Source organism: Barbatula barbatula (assembly GCF_947034865.1).
Source record: "Barbatula barbatula genome assembly, chromosome: 3".
Taxonomy (NCBI): Eukaryota; Metazoa; Chordata; class Actinopteri; order Cypriniformes; family Nemacheilidae; genus Barbatula; species Barbatula barbatula.
Window position 1 is genome coordinate 30,722,768 of NC_136764.1, and position 19,774 is coordinate 30,742,541.

At 41.4% G+C, this 19,774-nt stretch overlaps 1 protein-coding gene across 8 annotated transcripts in view; it reads left to right on the forward strand.

Moving 5' to 3' along the window:
- Positions 1–18,443, forward strand: part of LOC306891512 (SUN domain-containing ossification factor) — a 59,093-nt gene extending 40,650 nt beyond the window's left edge. For 2 of the 8 annotated variants that reach the window (XM_079451851.1, XM_079451854.1), the window contains exons 12-23: positions 5,796–5,851; positions 6,277–6,356; positions 6,483–6,548; positions 8,187–8,246; positions 8,334–8,388; positions 8,957–9,688; positions 9,760–9,847; positions 11,276–11,380; positions 11,459–11,595; positions 16,510–16,595; positions 16,995–17,044; positions 17,986–18,443. In XM_079451851.1, the coding sequence (XP_079307977.1) occupies positions 5,796–5,851; positions 6,277–6,356; positions 6,483–6,548; positions 8,187–8,246; positions 8,334–8,388; positions 8,957–9,688; positions 9,760–9,847; positions 11,276–11,380; positions 11,459–11,595; positions 16,510–16,595; positions 16,995–17,044; positions 17,986–18,354 (1,884 nt within the window). In that variant the 3' untranslated portion in view covers positions 18,355–18,443. Of the gene's footprint in view, positions 1–5,795; positions 5,852–6,276; positions 6,357–6,482; positions 6,549–8,186; positions 8,247–8,333; positions 8,389–8,956; positions 9,689–9,759; positions 9,848–11,275; positions 11,596–16,509; positions 16,596–16,994; positions 17,045–17,985 lie in introns of all 8 variants that reach the window. The other 6 variants (XM_079451852.1, XM_079451853.1, XM_079451847.1 and 3 more) reach the window with 3 other exon arrangements.
- The last annotated feature ends 1,331 nt before the right edge of the window (positions 18,444–19,774 follow it).

Consider the following 19,774-nt stretch of genomic DNA (forward strand, 5'->3'; position numbering starts at 1 on the left):
AAAAGGCACGTTGTGGCATCCGAGACCAGACCTATCTATGTCTGGCTCCTGGATGGGACGAGGAGATCCCGGCGGTGGTGGAGACCATCACTCAGGCGAGGGCCCCTGCCACAAGTCGGCTCTATGCCTTAAGTAGCGCCCATTCTCTTCCTGGTGTTCTTGTAGAAGAGAAGACTCACGGAATTGCTCGATTGGGAAAGCGCTGTCCTTCCTGCAGGAGAAGATGGAGAATCTGGTCCTGGAGTGCCTTCAGAGCCTCTGAATGGAACCGGTGTTCGCCCGAGTCTTGCATGGTACCAACAGGTCAGACCGGCGGCTGGTAGAGGCTGTGGCCTAGTGGTTTGAGCGTTGGGCTTGTGATCAGAAGGTTGCCGGTCCTAATCTCAGTGCCAGCAGGTCATGACTGAAGTGCCCTTGAGCAAGGCACCTTACCCCTTATTGCTCTGCAGTAATGTGCCACTGTAAAAACTAATTGTAAGTCGCTTTGGATAAAAGCGTCTGCCAAATGAATAAATGTAAATGTAGATGATGGCGGGCAGGGTGCAGCTGCCTCACATGTAGTAACCCCCCAATCAGGGCGGTGGCCGATGGCAGGGGCCTCTCATCTTTGCCAAAGCTCTGGGACCCCCTGCCTGTCTACTGGATGGTAACAATTTTGCGCTAGCGCTCACATCTCACACCAGGCCAGTCAGCGTCGCTTCGCTAGAGATTGAAACGTGGCACAGTGCTGTGGAGATTTCAATAGGAACCCCACCTGTCGGTTCTACACAACGTGGAGAATTCATTCTTAATTTCATATTACATAACTAACACTATGACTGTGCTTAAGTTCATTTAGGATGTTGCTTTTATAAAAACTATTTTGAAAGAAAAACAATGAAATGTCGGGGCAAGTAATTTTCAGTTAAGAACATTGATTTTAGTCTGGGACTAGACTTGTCTGTGACCGGGCAGGTATTAAAATAAATGTCTAACAATGAAGATACATTTCTCTTTACTATTTGTGTATTATCTGTAGTATCTTTACTACTCTTAGTGCTGCATTCGACACCATTGACCACAGCATGCTCCTACATAGACTCAAAAATGATGTCGGTATTAAGGAAATAGCTTTGAAATGGCTTAGATCTTATTTATGCGACCGTTTTCAATATGTAACAATAACCAATGAGGTATCACGCATATCGCAAGTCCAGTACGGTGTACCACAGGGCTCAGTCTTAGGGCCTATGCTCTTCGCATTATACATGCTACCTCTAGGAGATACGATAAAGCGACACGGAGTAAGCTTTCACTGTTATGCTGATGATACGCAACTCTATATTTCCTCATGAAACACAGCAATTCCATCGAATAGTGGAATGCATAGTCGATATAAAAAAGTGGATGAGTAGCAATTTTTTATTACTGAACTCGGACAAAACTGAAGTGTTACTTATCGGACCGAAAACCGCTCTACCAAGAATACTGCTTAACTATTGATGGATCTTCCATAAAACCCTCATCTTCAGCTAAGAATCTTGGCTTTATATTCGATAGTACTCTGTCATTTGAGAACCAGGTCGCCAACACCTGTAAAATTGCGTTTTTCCATCTTAAAAATATATCTAAATCACATCATATGCTGTCACCATCAGATGCAGAGAAGCTTATACATGCCTTTATGAAATCAAGACTAGATTACTGTAATGCACTATTAGGTGGTTGCCCTGCAGGCCAATTACACAAACTCCAACTGGTCCAAAATGCGGCAGCTTGAGTTCTTATGCGTACAAAAAAGTATGAGCATATTAGCCCGGTTCTGTCAACCTTGCACTGGTTACCTATAAAGCATCGCATAAACTTTAAAATCTTGCTTATTACCTATAAAGCCTTGCATGGTTTAGCTCCTCACTACTTGAGAGAACTTCTAACGTATTATAGTCCATCACGTGCACTACGCTCTCAGGTGTCAGGTCAGTTGGTAATACCTAGATTTTCTAAATCAAGTGCAGGCGGCAGATCCTTTTCCTATCTAGCGCCTAAACTTTGGAACAGTCTTCCCTGCACTGTCCGGGAGGCAGACACACTCTGTCAGTTTAAATCTAGACTAAAGACGCATCTTTGTAATCTTGCATACACCACCAACGTTTCTCAAACTGTGGGGCGCGCCCCACTGGTGGGGAATAGAGACGTGGCAGGTGGGGCGCGCCAAACGGGAGGAAATGTTCCTTTGGATGCCTTATATGGAAACGTGAGATCAAATCTTCCGGAATTTTGTATTCATGGTTACAAATGAAATTGTAGTGAGGTCGGCGGGGCGAAAGCCGGGATTCGAGGCCGGTGCGTGAATGATAACGAGCGTCATCTGTACGCGCACCGGTCTGGTATCACGGATGGAGATTGTGAAGCATAAGTGGACGAGCGACCGGACCGTCAGCGAGAGAGGACCAGGCCCGGAAAATGTGTTTGTGTTTTGTCTTTTACGTCCTTGTTTATTTGATTTGATTAAATATTCGCCGGTTCCCGCCTCCTTCCTTCCCTTCATGGAACTTTACACTGGTGTCGAAACCCAATAGTACGGTGCGCGTACAGCTGACGCTCGTTATCATTCACGCACCGGCCTCGAAACCCGGCTCTCGTCCCGCCTACCTCGCTACAGAATTTTTTAACGGTATCCGGTTTGGTCCCATATATGGGATATTATTTCCGTGCCCCTGCAGATAAACTCCCAGATATGAGATTTAGAATGTTCAGTGACTTCCAGATTCAAATTGTGCTTTCGCGCGTTGGTTTGCGCTGAGCCAGAGACGGACGAGCTCAGCGCTGTCATATATCACAACTATGCAGTGTTTTCCACCTAATAATGTTTATTTTAGGTTTCAGCCATTTAAATACACATAAGCACTTGTAAAACAATACATTTGGAGTTTGTAAGATACACACTCATGTCTGTGGAAGCAGTAATAACAATCTATTCAAATATAATTTGACGACGTGTGTTATTCACATCAGACAGACATAGTGGAAGTAACTATAAAGTTTACAAGAGTTAAAGTTCTCGGAGTTCACCGGCTACTTTCTTGCATGTATTTCGGGAGAAACTGATGACAGATAAAACTGAACTGCGTCTCAAAGAAACATAGTGGCACCCGTCTCATAGATCAAGATTATTTATAAATGACCAAACACACTCACTTACACATTTTTGAGAATCGGAATATCAGATAGTTGATGACGTGGTAAGCAAGTTTGTGAATATTTTGAAATAAAAAAGGAAATTAAGGCGTGGCTGCGGTGTGTCACGTGACAAATATGACGCGTCGCCATGGAAACATTAAGGGGAATCATTACTAGTCTACATTGAGTCTATATTGAAAGAACATTAGATATGAGACCCCGAGAAAAATATAACCTGGAACCGAAGTGCCAAAATAACGTGACATCGGCATATTAATTGTAACGGAACAAACTTTCGCGGCCATATTTAAATGTTTTTTTACAGATTTCAAAATGGCACTTTTATATCTTTTCTATTTTTGAAATTAGTAGTGCACAGCTGCACTTTTATTTTCTTTATTTTATAACTTTCTGTTATTTGATGTATATAGTTTGTATTTTAGATACAACTTATTACTCTGATACTACTTTTTAGTTCAATAAATTGGAACATGTTAAGCTCGTTGCGCATTTCATTAGCATTGTGTTGGGGCGATGGGGGCAGGTGGGGCTTGAAAATTCCCCCTTGTCTAAAGTGGGGAATGACCAAAAAAGTTTGAGAACCACTGCACTACACTATCATAATATATATATATTTCAAATATCTAGGCTGCACTAGTTAGATCAACCGGAACCAGGGACACTTCCAATAACAACTGATGCATTTGTTGCATCAAAGAGTGCAGAACAGTACTCTACTCTCAGCCAGTCTTGTCTCATTGTTCCAAAGGTTACTAGAGCGGGCAGGATGCAGTCCAAGGTTACCGGAGCGGGCAGGGCGCAATCCATTCCCAGACCTGACAAATGCTGGACGAAGGACGTGGCGACTCTACAAAACTTCAGTCGCTATTAGATTATTAATGATCATTTTAAATCTAACTTTTTTTATTTTGCCTTGTTGTGCAAGCACTGTCGAGCTTGTGCAGAGGCAGCAGTTTTTGCCAGAGGGGAACTGGAATCCCCTGGTTAGGCCTGGTTTCCCTCTGAGGTTTTTTTTCTCCTCCAATGGAGTTTTGGGTTTGCCTGGCCGGGGGGGGGGCTGCTAGAATTTGATAGTCTTATTTAGTTAACACTGCATATAGGAATTTATTGTGTGTCTGATATTTGACCTGTGTTTTGACTTCCATAACCGTTTATGTTTTACTTATAGTCAATGTTTTCTTGTACAGCTGCTTTGTAACAATGAAAATTGTAAAAAGCGCTATATAAATAAAGCTGACTTGACTTGACTTGACTATTATTACGTCACTTCATAAGACACATTTACAGAACAGTTCAGTAAAAAATAAGTTTAGTGACCCACTTCTTTCTTAAACATTAGGCTTTTTTTCACAAATGTTGTCTTACAAAAACATTTTTAACTGTATATTTGTCAACTATCCATTTGAATATTTTTGTTGATTGTGTTGCTGTACAGTGGAGCAAAAAAGTATTTAGTCAGCCACCAATTGTGCAATTCTCCCACTTAAAAAGATGAGTGAGGCCTGTAATTTTCATCATAGGTACACTTCAACTATGAGAGACAAAATAAGAAAAAAAATCCAGAAAATCACATTGGATTTTTAAAGAATTTATTAGCAAATTATGGTGAAGAATAAGTATTTGGTCACCTATAAAAAGCAAGATTTCTGGCTCTCACAGACCTGTAACTTCTTCTTTAAGAAGCTCCTTTGTCCTCCACTCGTTTTATTAATGGCACCTGTTTGAACTCGTTATCAGTATAAAAGACACCTCTCCACAACCTCAAACAGTCAGACTCCAAACTCCACTATGGCCAAGACCAAAGAACTGTCAAAGGACACCAGAAACTTGTAGACCTGTACCAGGCTGGGAAGACTGAATCTGCAATAGGTAAGCAGCTTGGTGTAAAGAAATCAACTGTGGCAGCTATTATTAGAAAATGGAAGACCACTGATAATCTCCATCGATCTGGGGCTCCACGCAAGATCTCACCCCATGGGGTCAAAATGATGACAAGAACGGTGAGCAAAAATCCCAGAACCACACAGGGGGACCTAGTGAATGACCTGCAGAGAGCTTGGACCAAAGTAACAAAGGCTATCATCAGTAACACACTATTCCGCCAGGGACTCAAGTCCTGCAGTGCCAGACGTGTCCCCCTGCTTAAGCCAGTACATGTTCGGGCCCGTCTAGAGAGCATTTGGATGATCCAGAAGAGGATTGGGAGAATGTCATAAAGTCAGATGAAACCAAAATAGAACTTTTTGGTAAAAACTCAACTTGTCATGTTTGGAGGAGAAAGAATGCTGAGTTGCATCCAAAGAACACCATACCTACTGTGAAGCATAGGGGTGGAAACATCATGCTTTGGGGCTGTTTTTCTGCAAAGGGACCAGGACGACTGATCCGTGTAAAGGAAAGAATGAATGGGGCCATGTATCGTGAGATTGTCAGAAAGGTAGGAGTTTTTTTTTAATTCTATCTCTCATAGTTGAAGTGTACCTATCTTTTTAAGTTGGAGAACTTGCACAATTGGTGGCTGACTAAATACTTTTTTGCCCCAGTGTATGTGGATTATCAGGACATGTGCTTATGGAGGATTGGCGTTTCTAATGAAGCGTTATCTTTTTCGACAGGTGGAGTTGCTGTCTCATTTCGGTTCTGAACATTTCTGTCCTCTTAGTATGGTCAGGTATCACACTATGACATTTATATTATATTATATGTTGAGTGTATTATAGACCAAGAATATGGGAATTGATTTCAGAAAGTACAGAGTCACATCCATTTAAGGACAAACTGTGACTCGTCGAGTACTTGGTCAATTATTGATTCAGAGCTGAGTTTTGAAACCAACTGTTTTGAAACAGCTGATTATATAAAGGGGTTTGCATCAATTACTGTATTTTTTTTAGGAAATATTCAAATTGATAAAACATTTGGTGTTTACAGTTTAGTGTTTAATGGTAGTCCACATTTACACCTCAGTCTGAAACAGTTGTTCATCATGTCAGCAGACGTTTGTGTTTGAAAGTTTATATTAATGGACTGCACTAACTCTGTGTGTGTGTGTGTGTGTGTGTGTTTGTGCGTGCTGTATGTGTTGACTATATGAAGGGTTTTTGGCACCAGTATGATGGAGGAGTATGAGATGAATTCATCTGACAGACAACACTTTCATGATGATCCAGATGATGGTAAAGCATCTTCATTCTGTTATGTTGAATATGTCGGCTGGTTTTTACTCAGATTGTTTGCTGATGTCTAAATGTACAAAAATAAATATGCTTTTCAACAGCACTTTTCTTTTTTGGAATGTCTAGATCCATCTGCTGATTTTCTGCCATTAGAGGAGAAATCCTCCAGAAATCTGATTGCATCTGCTAAGGGTAAATGTGGACTAAATTCATCTGGTTTATTTTTCACGTACACAGTTACTATACATTTCAAGCTACGTTCAAAAACATGAAAAAAAACTCCAGTGTAAAAATAATTGTCCAATTTACCTACCTTAGGCTCGATCCCAGAGGCTCTTTACAATACTCAGCTGTAGTCCTGGCATACTTGAATTTAAAGTTATTTTCACTAAACATACAAAGGTTTCTAAAGTTAAGGTGACATCCCATTAGACGTGACACCTCCCGATACAAACACAGATTGACAGTTCACTTTCTGTCGGTCTGTCGGTCTCTCGATGTTGTTTTGAGACTGACAGAATGGGGTTTGACTTGAGAACCAAAAGGCCAATGAACTTGTGACGGCAGTATAGAAGGGAAGATGGCGTGCCCATTCATTCACCTTTTGTTCTTTGGAACCTGCGAAGCTTAATGCGGACCGAATGATATCTCGATGACTTCTGTATTCTACGCCCCCGCGTTCATGTCAAAATGAACTCCCTTGCCCGAACGGGGCAGCTAAGGGTTATGTCGACCCCAGGTCGGGCGGGCTGTCGCGGTTCATCTGTACCAGCAGACCGCCGCCCCCTGGACGGGTCGACCAAAGGTACCTTCCTGGGCATGTTAGTTCTTTGACAAGAGTGCACTTGTGTCAAAAGCTTACTGCCGCAAGCTACCTCTGCCATGGCATTGAATTGAACAAGGGAAGACACGACCCGGCGTCATACAGGAACTGCACCGCCACTGAAGTGACGGCACATGCGCTGGGTCGTACGAAGTCCACTCTGGTCGACACAGAGAAGGTACGCTAGTGGCACTAACTTCCATAAAGAGGGTCTTACGAGTGCCTAGAGTTTGGTCTGGGCGACTTTCTTGTGGTGCTGGGACCCCGGCTTGAATACGTCGCCCAAAGAAGACCCAACCCTCACTGTGTTGTGTCCATGACGCACCCTGTGCCTCTGCTTGGACCGCACGCAGAGCGTCAGGAACTCTGAGGAACTCTTTGTCTGTTTTGGGTGACAGCAGAAGGGGAGAGGTGTCTCCAAACAGATTGGCGCACTGGATTGTGTGCCTCTTCGTGGGCACTGGCTCAGGGCGCCTCTCTGGCAGACATCTGCAGAGCTTTCAGATTAAAGTAAATAATCCACATAAAGGTACGGTAGGCCTACAGATGCACGTCTGTTGTCTGCATGAATTTGTGCCGGGAAAAGCCCTGCTGTTATCCGAATGACTGTGGCCCTTCCTTGGTAATGAAGGAACATCATCTGTTCCACCGTTGATGTTACCATAGATCAGGGGTGTCCAAAGTCAGTCCTGGAGGGCCGGTGTCCTGCAGAGTTTAGCTCTAACTTGGCTCAACAACCTGTCTTGAAGTTTCTAGTCTGCCTACCGAGACCTTGATTAGCTGGTTCAGGTGTGTTTGATAAGGGTTGAAGCAAAACTTTGCAGGACACCGGCCCTCCAGGACCGACTTTGGACAGCCCTGCCATAGATCCTCTTCAGTCGTGCATATTGAGTCATGACCTAAAAAGGAGGTTCAAAGTTAAAATGTGTAACAACTCCTTAATAGCGGTGTGAATGATTGCGAATGTAAATGATTCATGGCTCAGCAGAAGTCAAATGTGTTTTCAGATGTTCTTCTCACGTTGGTGCACAACATCGCTGCTAATGTCCTCGGTGGCAGGGACGGAGGTTTGTTCTTCTTTTCCTTTCGTACTCCATCATTTTCTGTTCTTATCACACATGTTTTATGATGTGTTTCTTTTATCTTTTCTGTAGGGAATTGTTCCACTGAAGGTTTGAATAAATCAGAAGAACCTCCTCCACCCGTTGTGTATGTCACTCCAGTTGTCTTTCAGTACATCTCTTATTCAACACATCAAATGAAATCAAATGTATGTGAAGTTGGTTGATTGGGCAGCTAAATGTTTGGTTTCTCACTTGAATAGATATAATGTAGTACATAATGTAAAGAGGTGCAACCCGTGTATCTTAAAACCCTCAACATTGGACATGTAAATCAGAGTGTTGTGAAAAGATGAGATTGCAGACGATTCCAGCTGATGTTAACTTGAACCCTTAAGTCACAGCTTTACTATGATAAAGTGGTTTGATCAAAGTTAAACACATCTCATTAACGTGTTGGGTTGACACCTGACTAGCTCAGGGAAGGTGAAGGGTTGTTGTGGTGACCGTGATCACTAAAGTCAGCCAATGCTCAGCACATGTTGGGTGTCTGTGACGTCCTTCACCAGACTGAGATGAGCAGTTCACACAAATCAACAATGACTTCAGACTGATTACAAGAAAATATCACATTCACACACGCTGGGACTCATTTTGAGGTTTACTGTGAAGGTTATGTCTGTGTATCATCATTTCTCTCTGTTTCCTTCTTTCAGATCTGTGTCTGTGGTGTCTGATGGACTTAATGTGAAGGATAGTTCAGCTGATCATCCAATTGTCCGTCTGCTGTCAGATGATGAAGAATCAGATGAATCGTCTCGTGTGAATGTCTCTCAGGGGTCCTGTACATGTGCTCTCTCTCTTCAGGAGTATCTTCTACAGTGTTGTTTCTCTCAGACCATTGTTCAGAAACCTGTCTCATCTTCTCGAAACACAAAACAAAACTTTGCCTCAATTGTGGAGGAATCTCCAGAAAACTCCCTAATCAAATCTAGACTTGAATCCGCGTCTTCCATTCTCGAGCTCTCAGATCATCTGCAAGCGTCCTGCAAACTGACACATCCTATTGAAGCTGAACCTGCGTCTGTGAGCGAGTGTCTCACGTGGAAGAGCACTGAAGACAATGGTGACCGGCTCACACCGGAGAAACCCATCCTTGACATGTCCAACCCGACACTTGAGCAGCTTTTCTCTTCACTCGCCTCGGTGGATCATCCAGTGCTGAACCCGTCCATAGATGAGAGGACACCCACCCTCAGCGCTTTGGATGCCTCACAGAGCAGCGAACTATTAGATGACGTCACCATGCTGGAGATGACGACTGCTGATGTTCCAGCACACGGCTCCTGTCAGAAAGAGTCCATCTTCATGAGACTCAACAATCGCATTAAAGTTCTGGAGATGAACATGTCACTCAGCGGGCGATACCTCGAGCAGCTGAGCCAGAGGTCCGTCTCACACGTGTAGTCCAGTTGTCAGTGTTGAAGGAGTTTGTGTCATCGTTGTTTAATCTGTGCAGGTACAGGAGACAGATGGAGGACATGCAGAGAGCTTTTAACCAAACACTCAAAAAACTCCAGAATACTTCAAGAATAGCAGAGGAACAGGTCAGACATTTATGAATGGGGCTTGTGGTTTCCTTCTGACAGTGTTTGCGTGATGATGAGCAGTTCTTGTCTTTTATGAAAGACCTAAACGCACAGAAAGCTGACGTAAGCGCCATTCTCCTGTCAGCTTTGTCTGCGTGTCACATTCTTTTCTCTGCCGAAAGTACTAACTTTCAATAGCATATATTTTTCTTTCTTTTGAAAGTAACTTAATTGTCCTTTCATTTTGACAAATCTTTCTTTTACAGGGTTAGGTCAGGTCTGGGCATGGACTGCGTCCTGCCCGCTCTAGTAACTTTGGAACAATGAGACAAGAATGGCTGAGAGTAGAGTACTGTTCAGCTTCTTTGATGCAACAAATGCATCAGTTGTTATTGGAAGTGTTCCTGGTTCCCGTTGATCTAGATATTTGCAGCCTAAACCATGCAGGCTAATCCCCCCCCCCTGTCCGCTATCCATATCCTCCTGGAACCTTAACATGGTCCTGGTGGGCCTGGGAAAGGCCCCATTCGAGCCCCGGGAGAACCTGATCTTTCTCGCTAATGATGAAGGCGCTTCTCCAGTGCTCATTCAAGACTCGCCTAGGCTGGTCACTGTCGTTCCACTGGAAATCGTGATGCGGCGCAGCACGGCGGCGTTTCCGACAGGAACCCCATTCTGTGAGTCTAGACACTGTGTTGAGAGACCGACAGAAAGGGAACGTCTCGGTTATGGATGGAGCCTCGGTTCCCTGATGGAGAAACAAGACGTTTAATAATACAACATTTTAGTCGCAGAAGAATTCAGCGGGTGGACATCACAGAAAAACAAAAGAGTCTGTCAGATAGCTATTAAAATGCCCATCAGTAATAGCTGTAAATACCAATAACTCTCTGATAACAACAACCTTTAACTAAAGGTGACAATCATTAAACAGTGTCATCATTGCAATTTTTTGTCTCTTTTTATAACTGTCCGGTAACCTTAAAGATAACAGCAGAGTATGTTTTGATTTGCGAAAAAAGTTTACATCAGTGCTGGTAATTCTTCCTTTTGAGTTCAGTCTTCGTTTTGCGCATCTATTTGGCAGTTCCTCTGACTCGGATAATCTCTGCATTTCACCTCAACCACTCCTCAAGCTCCAACTAGCTCACTTTGGCCCATGGTATTTGGCGAGCCAATAAACCTTGGCCATTGGCCCTGAGTATGCCTGGGCGAGGCACAATCATGCCCCGGGTGGTGACTTTGGACCTGCTGCTGGCCCCATAGTGGAAATGCGGCTTATAATATTGTCAAACACTGCTGGCTCATTAATGACTCTCTTAACTCCCTCAAACTTTTCCAGAAAACAAATATTTGTTTGGGTTCCAAAGAAAGCCACGGAGGTTACAACAAATAAAAGTACTGACAGCATGTTGACTGTGATATTGTTTCTGCCGTGTGTTACAGGACCTGAAACAGACAGAGTCAATCCAGACACTACAAACACAGCTGGAGAATGTCACTCGACTCGTTCTTCTTTTATCTGTCAACGAGAGTCAACTACAGACACAAGTATCCATAACATCACCGCAGGATTTCTCTCATTTGACATCATTACAGGATGATAGTTTGGATTTGTGTGTTTTACAGGTTTCTGACCGGCAGAGCTACATCGTTTTGTGCCTGGTGCTTTGTGTGGTTCTTGTAATTCTGATTTGTTTAAATCACCTTCAGATGTTGGCTGAGGTTTCTACAGTTGAGTTGGAGACATCTTACTGTCCTGACAGGTGAGGATACCACAACACACAACGGTCATGTGACTTAAAGCTATCCAATGACCCAATTACACATCAGTACACAAAATCTATAACACTCAAACATAATGCAATGAAAATGTTTCACTCTTTGTCTTCGCATTTCAAATATGGATTAAAAAATACATTCTTTGCATTCTTGAAAACCGTGCCTGTAGGATGTGAGAAAATTGTCATTATCAAAGAACATGTCTGAAATATTAGGCGTCATTCGTGACAGATTAAAAAGATAAATCTTTAGTCTAGATTTAAACTGACAGTGTGTCTGCCTCCCGGTCAGTGCAGGGAAGACCCAAAGTTTAGGCACTAGATAGAAAAAGAATCTGCCGCCTGCACTTGATTTTGAAATTCTAGGTTTTACCAACTGACCAGACGCCTGAGAGCGAAGTGCGCAGGAAGGACTGTAATTTGAGGGAAGTTCACTCAAGTAGTGAGGAGCTAAACCATGCAGGGCTTTATAGGTAATAAGCAAGAGTTTAAAGTATGCTCATACTTTTTTGTACGTGTAAGAACTCGAGCTGCCGCATTTTGGATCATTTGGAGTTTTTTTAATAGGCCTGCAGGGCAACCACCCATTAGTGCATTACAGTAATTTAGTATTGATGTCATAAAGGCATGAATAAGCTTCTCTGCATTTGATTGTGACATCATATGACGTAGTTTAGATATATTTTTAAGATGGAAAAATGCAATTTTACAATTGTTGGCGACTTGTTTAGTACTATCGAATAAAACGCCAAGAGTCTTTGCTAAAGATTTTAAAAGGTTGGTGAAGGACAGTACAGGTGTTTATGGTAAGCATTTGCAAGATGGCGCCGATGTATGTGGCATGCCGTCTGATGTCTCTGCTATTTTGTGTAATACTTGTGTTTGTATCTGCATCAAATTGCTTCTCATTTCTGGCTTATGATCGCCAGTTACTTTTGGATATTCGAGACTTTTTTGTGGCCACATGCAACCCGGAGTTAAAAAATTCTGTGGCAGGATCTCAACCCTGCTCTCCGAATCCTACCTGGGATATTCCGGAGTATCTGCGCAGTATTATCGCATGTATTGTTCAGCACTTTGGTCAGCCCTGGTTGCTGTTTTTAAATGTGCTTTATAAATAAATTCATACTTGAAACTTGATTTAATAATAAGGTCTAATTTATTAACATTTGTTAGAGCGCAATGTTATACGTATTCTTAACCTTGGTTAATTTTTTAAGTTCTATATTTATTACATTTTCACAATTTAAGTTTTAACATTTTAAATTTGGTATTAAGAACAAAGAATCTAATTTTAATTACAATAAAAAAGAAACGTTACCTTACCAGTTTATGATATCTTATTTAGTAACATGCTCATGTGACACCCCTTTTCATCTCTCTCCACTGGCTACCGGTTGAACACCCGTATCAGATTCATGTCACTGATGTTTGCATACAGGACTATCACTGGATCTGCGCCGGCATACTTTCACACCCTACTACACTCCTGCACCCCATCAAGAACCTTCACACCCTACTACACTCCTACACCCCATCAAGAACCTTCACACCCTACTACACTCCATCAAGAACCCTGCGTTCAGCAAACGAGCGGCGCCTTGTAATGCCTTCTCATAAGGGCACTAAATCCCTTTCACGCTCATTCTCCTTCACAACTCCTTCCTGGTGGAACATTCTTCCCAATGCGGTCCGGTCAACCATATCTCTCACAACTTCAAAAAACTTAAAACACACCTCTTCGGCGAATACTTGACAAACAAATGAAAAAAAACGTACACTAACACTCTTCTCTGAACAGGTAGCGGTCTAGCTTTTGTTGAAACTAGTAACTTTGTATTAGCACCTATTGTACTATTGCTCTTTGTATTACATATCGCTTATTGCTCCCCAAACTCTTTGTAAGTCGCTTTGGATAAAAGTGTCTGCTAAATGACTAAATGTAAAATGTAACAAATATTAACGGGTTACACTCTATGTTTACCAGTATTTAAAAGTAATTTCTTATAAAGTTTGAATAACACACGAGCTAGGGTGTATAAACTATTAGCAGTCTGCACAAAACAGATAAACTTTTTAATTTTTATGATTAATGTTTATTTAAGTCACAAAAAAGACAGTACAGATCAATGAAGTACCTTTAAATGACACAAGCACATCTATTACAATCTGTAGGGGAACTTGCTTTACCCTGCGGTGAGGTAGTTTCTCACTCTTGTGAAAGAGGCTTATTATTTTACAGTGGCGTAATTGGTGTTTTAAAAAGAACACTTGAGCAGCGATAAAGAGATGTTTTAAAAAAGTTGGAGTTGTTCTTATGACAAACGTCAGACAGTAATCAAATGTAGCAGTTTCTCCTGTGAGACGCGGTGAACAACAGGACTATGATGGATGAGAACTTTTATAAGTTTAATGTCTGAAATGTTTCGAACATTTGAACAATAAAACTTTAATTAAACAAACAATAAACACGGAAGTAAAGACCGGCAGCCACCTCACGGTCGACTGCCGGCCATAAAATAAACACAAACTTAACACAATGTCCGGGCCTGATCCTCTCTCGTCAACAGTCCTGCCGGTCGTCCTTTTAAGCACCCGATCTCCTCCGTGAATGATGCGGAACCGGTGCGCGTACAGCTGATTGCACTTATCACTCACGCCACCGGCCCCGCCTCACGGCTCTCATCCCATCTTCCTCACCACACTTTCATTTGTGGACTTCCTTTCAGTGGACCTTTAATTTCATGGACTTCATTTCCCATCACCCCATTGCACTGGACACCATCTTTGATTACACCCGCACCTGAGGCCCATGATTACACTCCACCTGAACCTTAACCCCATGGACACATAAACTCTCACTCGCCCTTTGTTCACTGTCTGGTCTAGTTATCAGTTGTCTATGCGTATCGCTACTGTAGTGCCATACCCTGTGATTTAGTTTATGTTCTTGTGGATCCCTGTGTGTGGATTTTTGTACTGCGTTCTTTGCTGATGTTTCCTCATTTAAAAGAAGGAACTGTATTCCTCTGTGGCGAGACTCTTAATTCCCGCAGCAAAGTGTGACAGTATCTACTGCGGGTTCTTTATAGTTTATAAGTGAATACTGTAATAACTGAAGTATTTTTTCATGTGGGCAAATATATTAATATTGAATAGTAAAGCACGGAAAACACAGAATCCAGAAATATTTAAACAGAAAAAAATTAATTTGGGATTTCTTTATTTTTTTTTACAAAAGGCTGCCTCAGTGTGGAGCTCTCCAGTTGTGTTACTGTTTTTGTTAGTTTGTACTGTTCTATATTTTTTGTACTGTTTGTACTGTTCTATATACAACCAGTTTCACCGGGGATAGACTGCTGAACATTCTGCATTACACACCACACAATCTATTCTGATGTTTTGCTGGACATTATAGTTGGCTGAGTTGATTCTAAGACGCCCGCAAACGTGGGAAGCAAGCTGTCACGCCCGTCAAGCTCCGACAGTGCGGCTTTTAAGTCCCGTTCAGATTGCCTGTGAATATTCGGTTAGCTCGCGATAACGTTTTAGAACAATAAACAATAGATTCTTATGAAGCCTTTCATATAGATCGCGAATATCCGCGATGCAAAAATGCAAAGTTTTTTGCAAACTAGTGCGACGAATCGTTCCCCATTCGAAGGCAAAGAAACAGATTGTCCAATAAGAATCAGGCATTTTACGTCACGCGCCTATACCCCTTGAAGGTGGCGCGAAAGCTCAGAAAGCGGTTGTGAGAGAATGGATGTCGAGAGTTACTGTCGTTTGTGTCAGAACAGACAGAATGTTTTGACGAAAGTCACAGCGACTACAAAAACCATGAAAAAGGCAAAATATCGCAGATTTGCTATATAAAGGAAGACAAATGAATAAATAATCAAGTTACATTTACATTTATTCATTTGGCAGACTCTTTTATACAAAGCGACTTTTTATACAGTGGCACATTACTGAAGAGCAATCAGGGCTAAGGTGCCATCCTCAAGGGCACTTCAGTCATGACCTGCTGGCACTGAGATTTGAACCAGCAACCTTCTGATCACAAGCCCAACTCTCTAACCATAAGGGTTAGACTAGGCCAAATGGAGATAGTTTTAATGTGGTCCGAGAGCTTTCTGACTCCTCCATAGACATCAATGTAACCAAACTTCAAATTGAGTAAAGACATTGTTGAAATAGTCCATGTCAGGATACGTTTTGTGCGCAAACAACCACAAAATACTGTCTATATTCAACTATATTCCTGACTTCAGTGTTAATTTCCAACACGTGTTCACGATAGCATCCGTGGTCAGGTGCGTAGTGCTGACAATAGTTGAATATAGTCTGTATTTTTGTTTATTTGCTCCCGGATCTCTTCAAAATTATCTTCATTTGTGTTCTAAAGATTACCAGAGGTCCTTGGGTTGACAAACGACTTGAGTGTAATTCATGACAGAATTTTCATTTTTCGGCGGAGGGTCCCCTTGAGCCAGTGGATTTTGCATTCCTATTGGATACACTGTGAACATCCTACCTTGCTAGACCTGCTACATGGGATCTTCCTCTCGCTAGTAGCAGCCGTATGTATCCGTTGTTATGCCCTGAACTTTTAGCTGAAGTAAAACTACTCTGCTACTGCTGCAGAGCTAGAACCAGAGTTTTTCCTCCAAGACCAAATCTAAATGAATTCTACTTACCTGAATAAAATGTGTTTTAAACTGTAAACTGATTTGTCACGACAAACACCTACAAAACCAATTCGTGTGCGAAAATAAACCGTCTTCTTGATTGTTTCTCTTTGCCCTCTGACATTTATTTTCCACCATTATTGCTCCTAGAGTTTCATTCTGAAGCAGTTTGTTAATCAAATGTTGCATGGTGATTTTTTTTTTACAGAAACGTTTGTGCTTGTTATGACAATGTGATTGTGAGACGCAGAGCCTCAGACCCACTTACACTGTCATCATTCCAGTTTTCTACAGGTGAGTTTCAGGACAACATCAGCTCATGTACTTTTAACAGCTCAGGCAGTTGTGTGTTTGGCTTTATGCTGAATTTCTGTTAACACAAGTTTCTACTGCAACACAGATGCAACACTCTTATACTGGAGTGTGTCAAACATGCATGACCTTGAATACTAGAAACATGAAAACAAAACAAAAAAAACAGAAAGCTCTCTAAAGAAACCAAGAATTCATGCACATCTCAAGCAATGATTCTTTTCTCTCACCCACTTCTTAAAAATTACTGCAGTTGAGATTTCTGCTGCTCACTCCTCTCTCTCTCTCTCTCTCTCTCTCTCTCTCTCTCTCTCTTTCTCTCACTCATAACTAAGCTGAAACAGCAGAAAACAACAGTTTTAACATGTATTGTTGTTTCAGCAGGTGTTGAAGAAACTAACAGTCAGGTTCAATCTCCAGTTAGTATAAAGGTACACTGCATGTTTTTATTTTATAATGCTTTTATGTGCTGTTATATTTTGCATAATTACAATTTTGTGTTTTTTAATGTCTTCAAAATTATAAGATAGTAATCGTGACAGTTTAGTAAGAACTGGGAGGCCTTCGGGCAGGCTCAGATTATTAACACTCAGATTATGAATTTGGTCCTAATTGTACTGAAATCTCTCTGAATTTGTATTAACAATTCGGTACATGAATAAATCTGAGATATTGACCTTCTCGAACGTTTGAAGAAGAGAAGGTGAGGTGGATGCAGCCGTGAGAAGAGAAGCGACCACACACCTATGAAATACTATATATATTTTTCCCTATATATAAATCCAGTTTTTCATTTTTCTGAATTCTGTGTATTCTGTTTTTTTCTACACTTTAGTAGTTTATTTTTTCCTCGTGAAAATATACTGCAGGATCCTAGATACTGTTCTATAGTAAATATTATAAGTCATTTATTTTCTAAAAGTTGATCAATTTACTATAGTGCAGAATACCATACTTTATGTAGAGTAGTACAGAACTATATGCTACAGTACTGTAAAATAAAACTGTTTTCTACAATTTGTCATAGTAAACAAAAAATAAAGTTTATTACAGTATGCATTATATATTTATAATGTATAACAGTGATCATTCATGTGTGAGTTTGACAATCACGTTAATTATATGACCGCAGCTCATGAGATGAAGTTAATGTGTTCACATTCTTGTTTGGAAGTTCAGCGCTACTTTCTTTTTAGTTCATTCAAAATGCATCAACTTTCATAACCTTCCCCATTACAAAGCAAATTCAGTTTTATCATACACATGCGCGCACCGGTTGCATTGGGCTAGCTCACTGTGGACAAATCTCATTACGGTCAAACTCATTAACAGATCCAATCTGTTTTCACGTTCAGAATTTGATTTCTTGCAGAATACACATGAATGTAAATTGAAGAAGAGTTCAGAGGATCTCTGCAGTCCAAGAGTAGATGTTGCCATTCACCACTGTAATGTTGGCCCTCATTCACTGGACCTGAAACTCATGAGTACTGATCTAGGATCTGGAGATATGTTGTCAGACGTTAGTTCTGAGAGCTCCTCACAGTCTGATGACGCTCTCTTCTGTGGGATTTCTACCTGTGTTCGTCTCTGTGAGGCTTCACCTTCACCCAAACACTGGACACAAAAGAAAAGAAACGCAAAGCAGCAGTACGTTACAGCGGAACATCTGCGTCTTACTCCACAGTGCAGCGGGCCGACACCAGTAAATCAACACGAAAAACTGAACCTTCATAAATAACCTCCATTCCCTATAATTTTCGGTTCTGCTTGTGTTAATGTGCTACTGGCCTTGAGACAATCACAAATAAAACAATCTACTTACAATTATACTGTTACTTATTCTTTTAGCCTCACTGCACATGAACAAAGTAACCAATACGCACAAAGAAAACAGTTTGTTTTCTGCATTAAAGTTGCTCAGTGTTACAAAGTCCAACCAAACTAATTTGCTTGGTTCAAGGATAATGGCAGCATGCCAGGGACAGGGGAATTTTACTTGTATTTTTCAGCTTTGTCAATAATCCATACAGCATTACTCTGTGTCCCCGTAACTAAATCACTTTTTACCAGTTTGAATGATCGACGGTAGCAGTAATGTGTTGTTTGCAGTGCACATAATATTTACCTTCACTCCACAAACTAGTTTATTAATATATTCTGCAGTACTCGACATCTAACAAACTTCTCATGTTCCTTGCATAATTCCCATTTCATATATGTGTATCACATAAGCTTTTTTCAGTCCATGCTCTACAAAAGCACTAACCAAAGCATTTAGCTCAATTAAAAAGTTGTTGAGAGTTATCTTTCGTGATTTCGTCCGAGAAAACTCTTCTACGATGTAATAAGGGTTATATTTTCACTTGAAAATTCATAGAGATCGTATGTACTTACTCTAGCCTGTTGTCTCCGTCCAAAGACTTTTCCTGTCATTAAATATTTGAAAAAACACCTTAAAACACATGGGGCTGATAAAGTTTCCCTATGCTTCGAGCGGGAGAACAAAATCTTCATGCTGGAGAATAACTTTGTAATGAAACAGTGAACAAAGCTTTGTAGTCATTTAACAAGTTTGCCTTAGCAAGTAAATAAGCGGGAATGACGGTAAGTGTATTTGGCGTGCTGTCCCAGAAGGAGGGCTCCGAGCTCAGTATTTGCCCCAACACATTGTCATGATTCTGCATTCTCTTGTCTTGATTTTCTGGTCTAGTGGTAGAATCATGACAGACCCACATGTTTTGTGTGGGGAGAAACATATTATTGTCAATCAGGACATAATATGCGTTCTCTTCTGTCTCGTCATAGGCCCCGCCCTCTCATTCCTAGTATTGCTTTACACCTTTATCTCTCTAACCACACCTGCCCATTGTTATCTCCTTTGTTAGTCTTTGTTTTTCCCCCTTGTGGGAAGTGTTTGTTTTTCTGTTTTGTATTTAGTTTTGTCAGTGTTTTCCCCATCGTGGCTGTTTGTTTTATTAAGTCTTGTTGACCCATTCATCAGCGCTGCCTGCACTTGGGTTCTTCCACCCCTGATCACAACACCCAGAGTGTCCCACATTATGCTGAGGTACAGAAAATGAGCTGATGGTGAGGAATTGGAGATACAGAGGCTCTTGCAAGAGTGGGAACCGCAGCGGCAAGGGGGATTAATGTAGTGG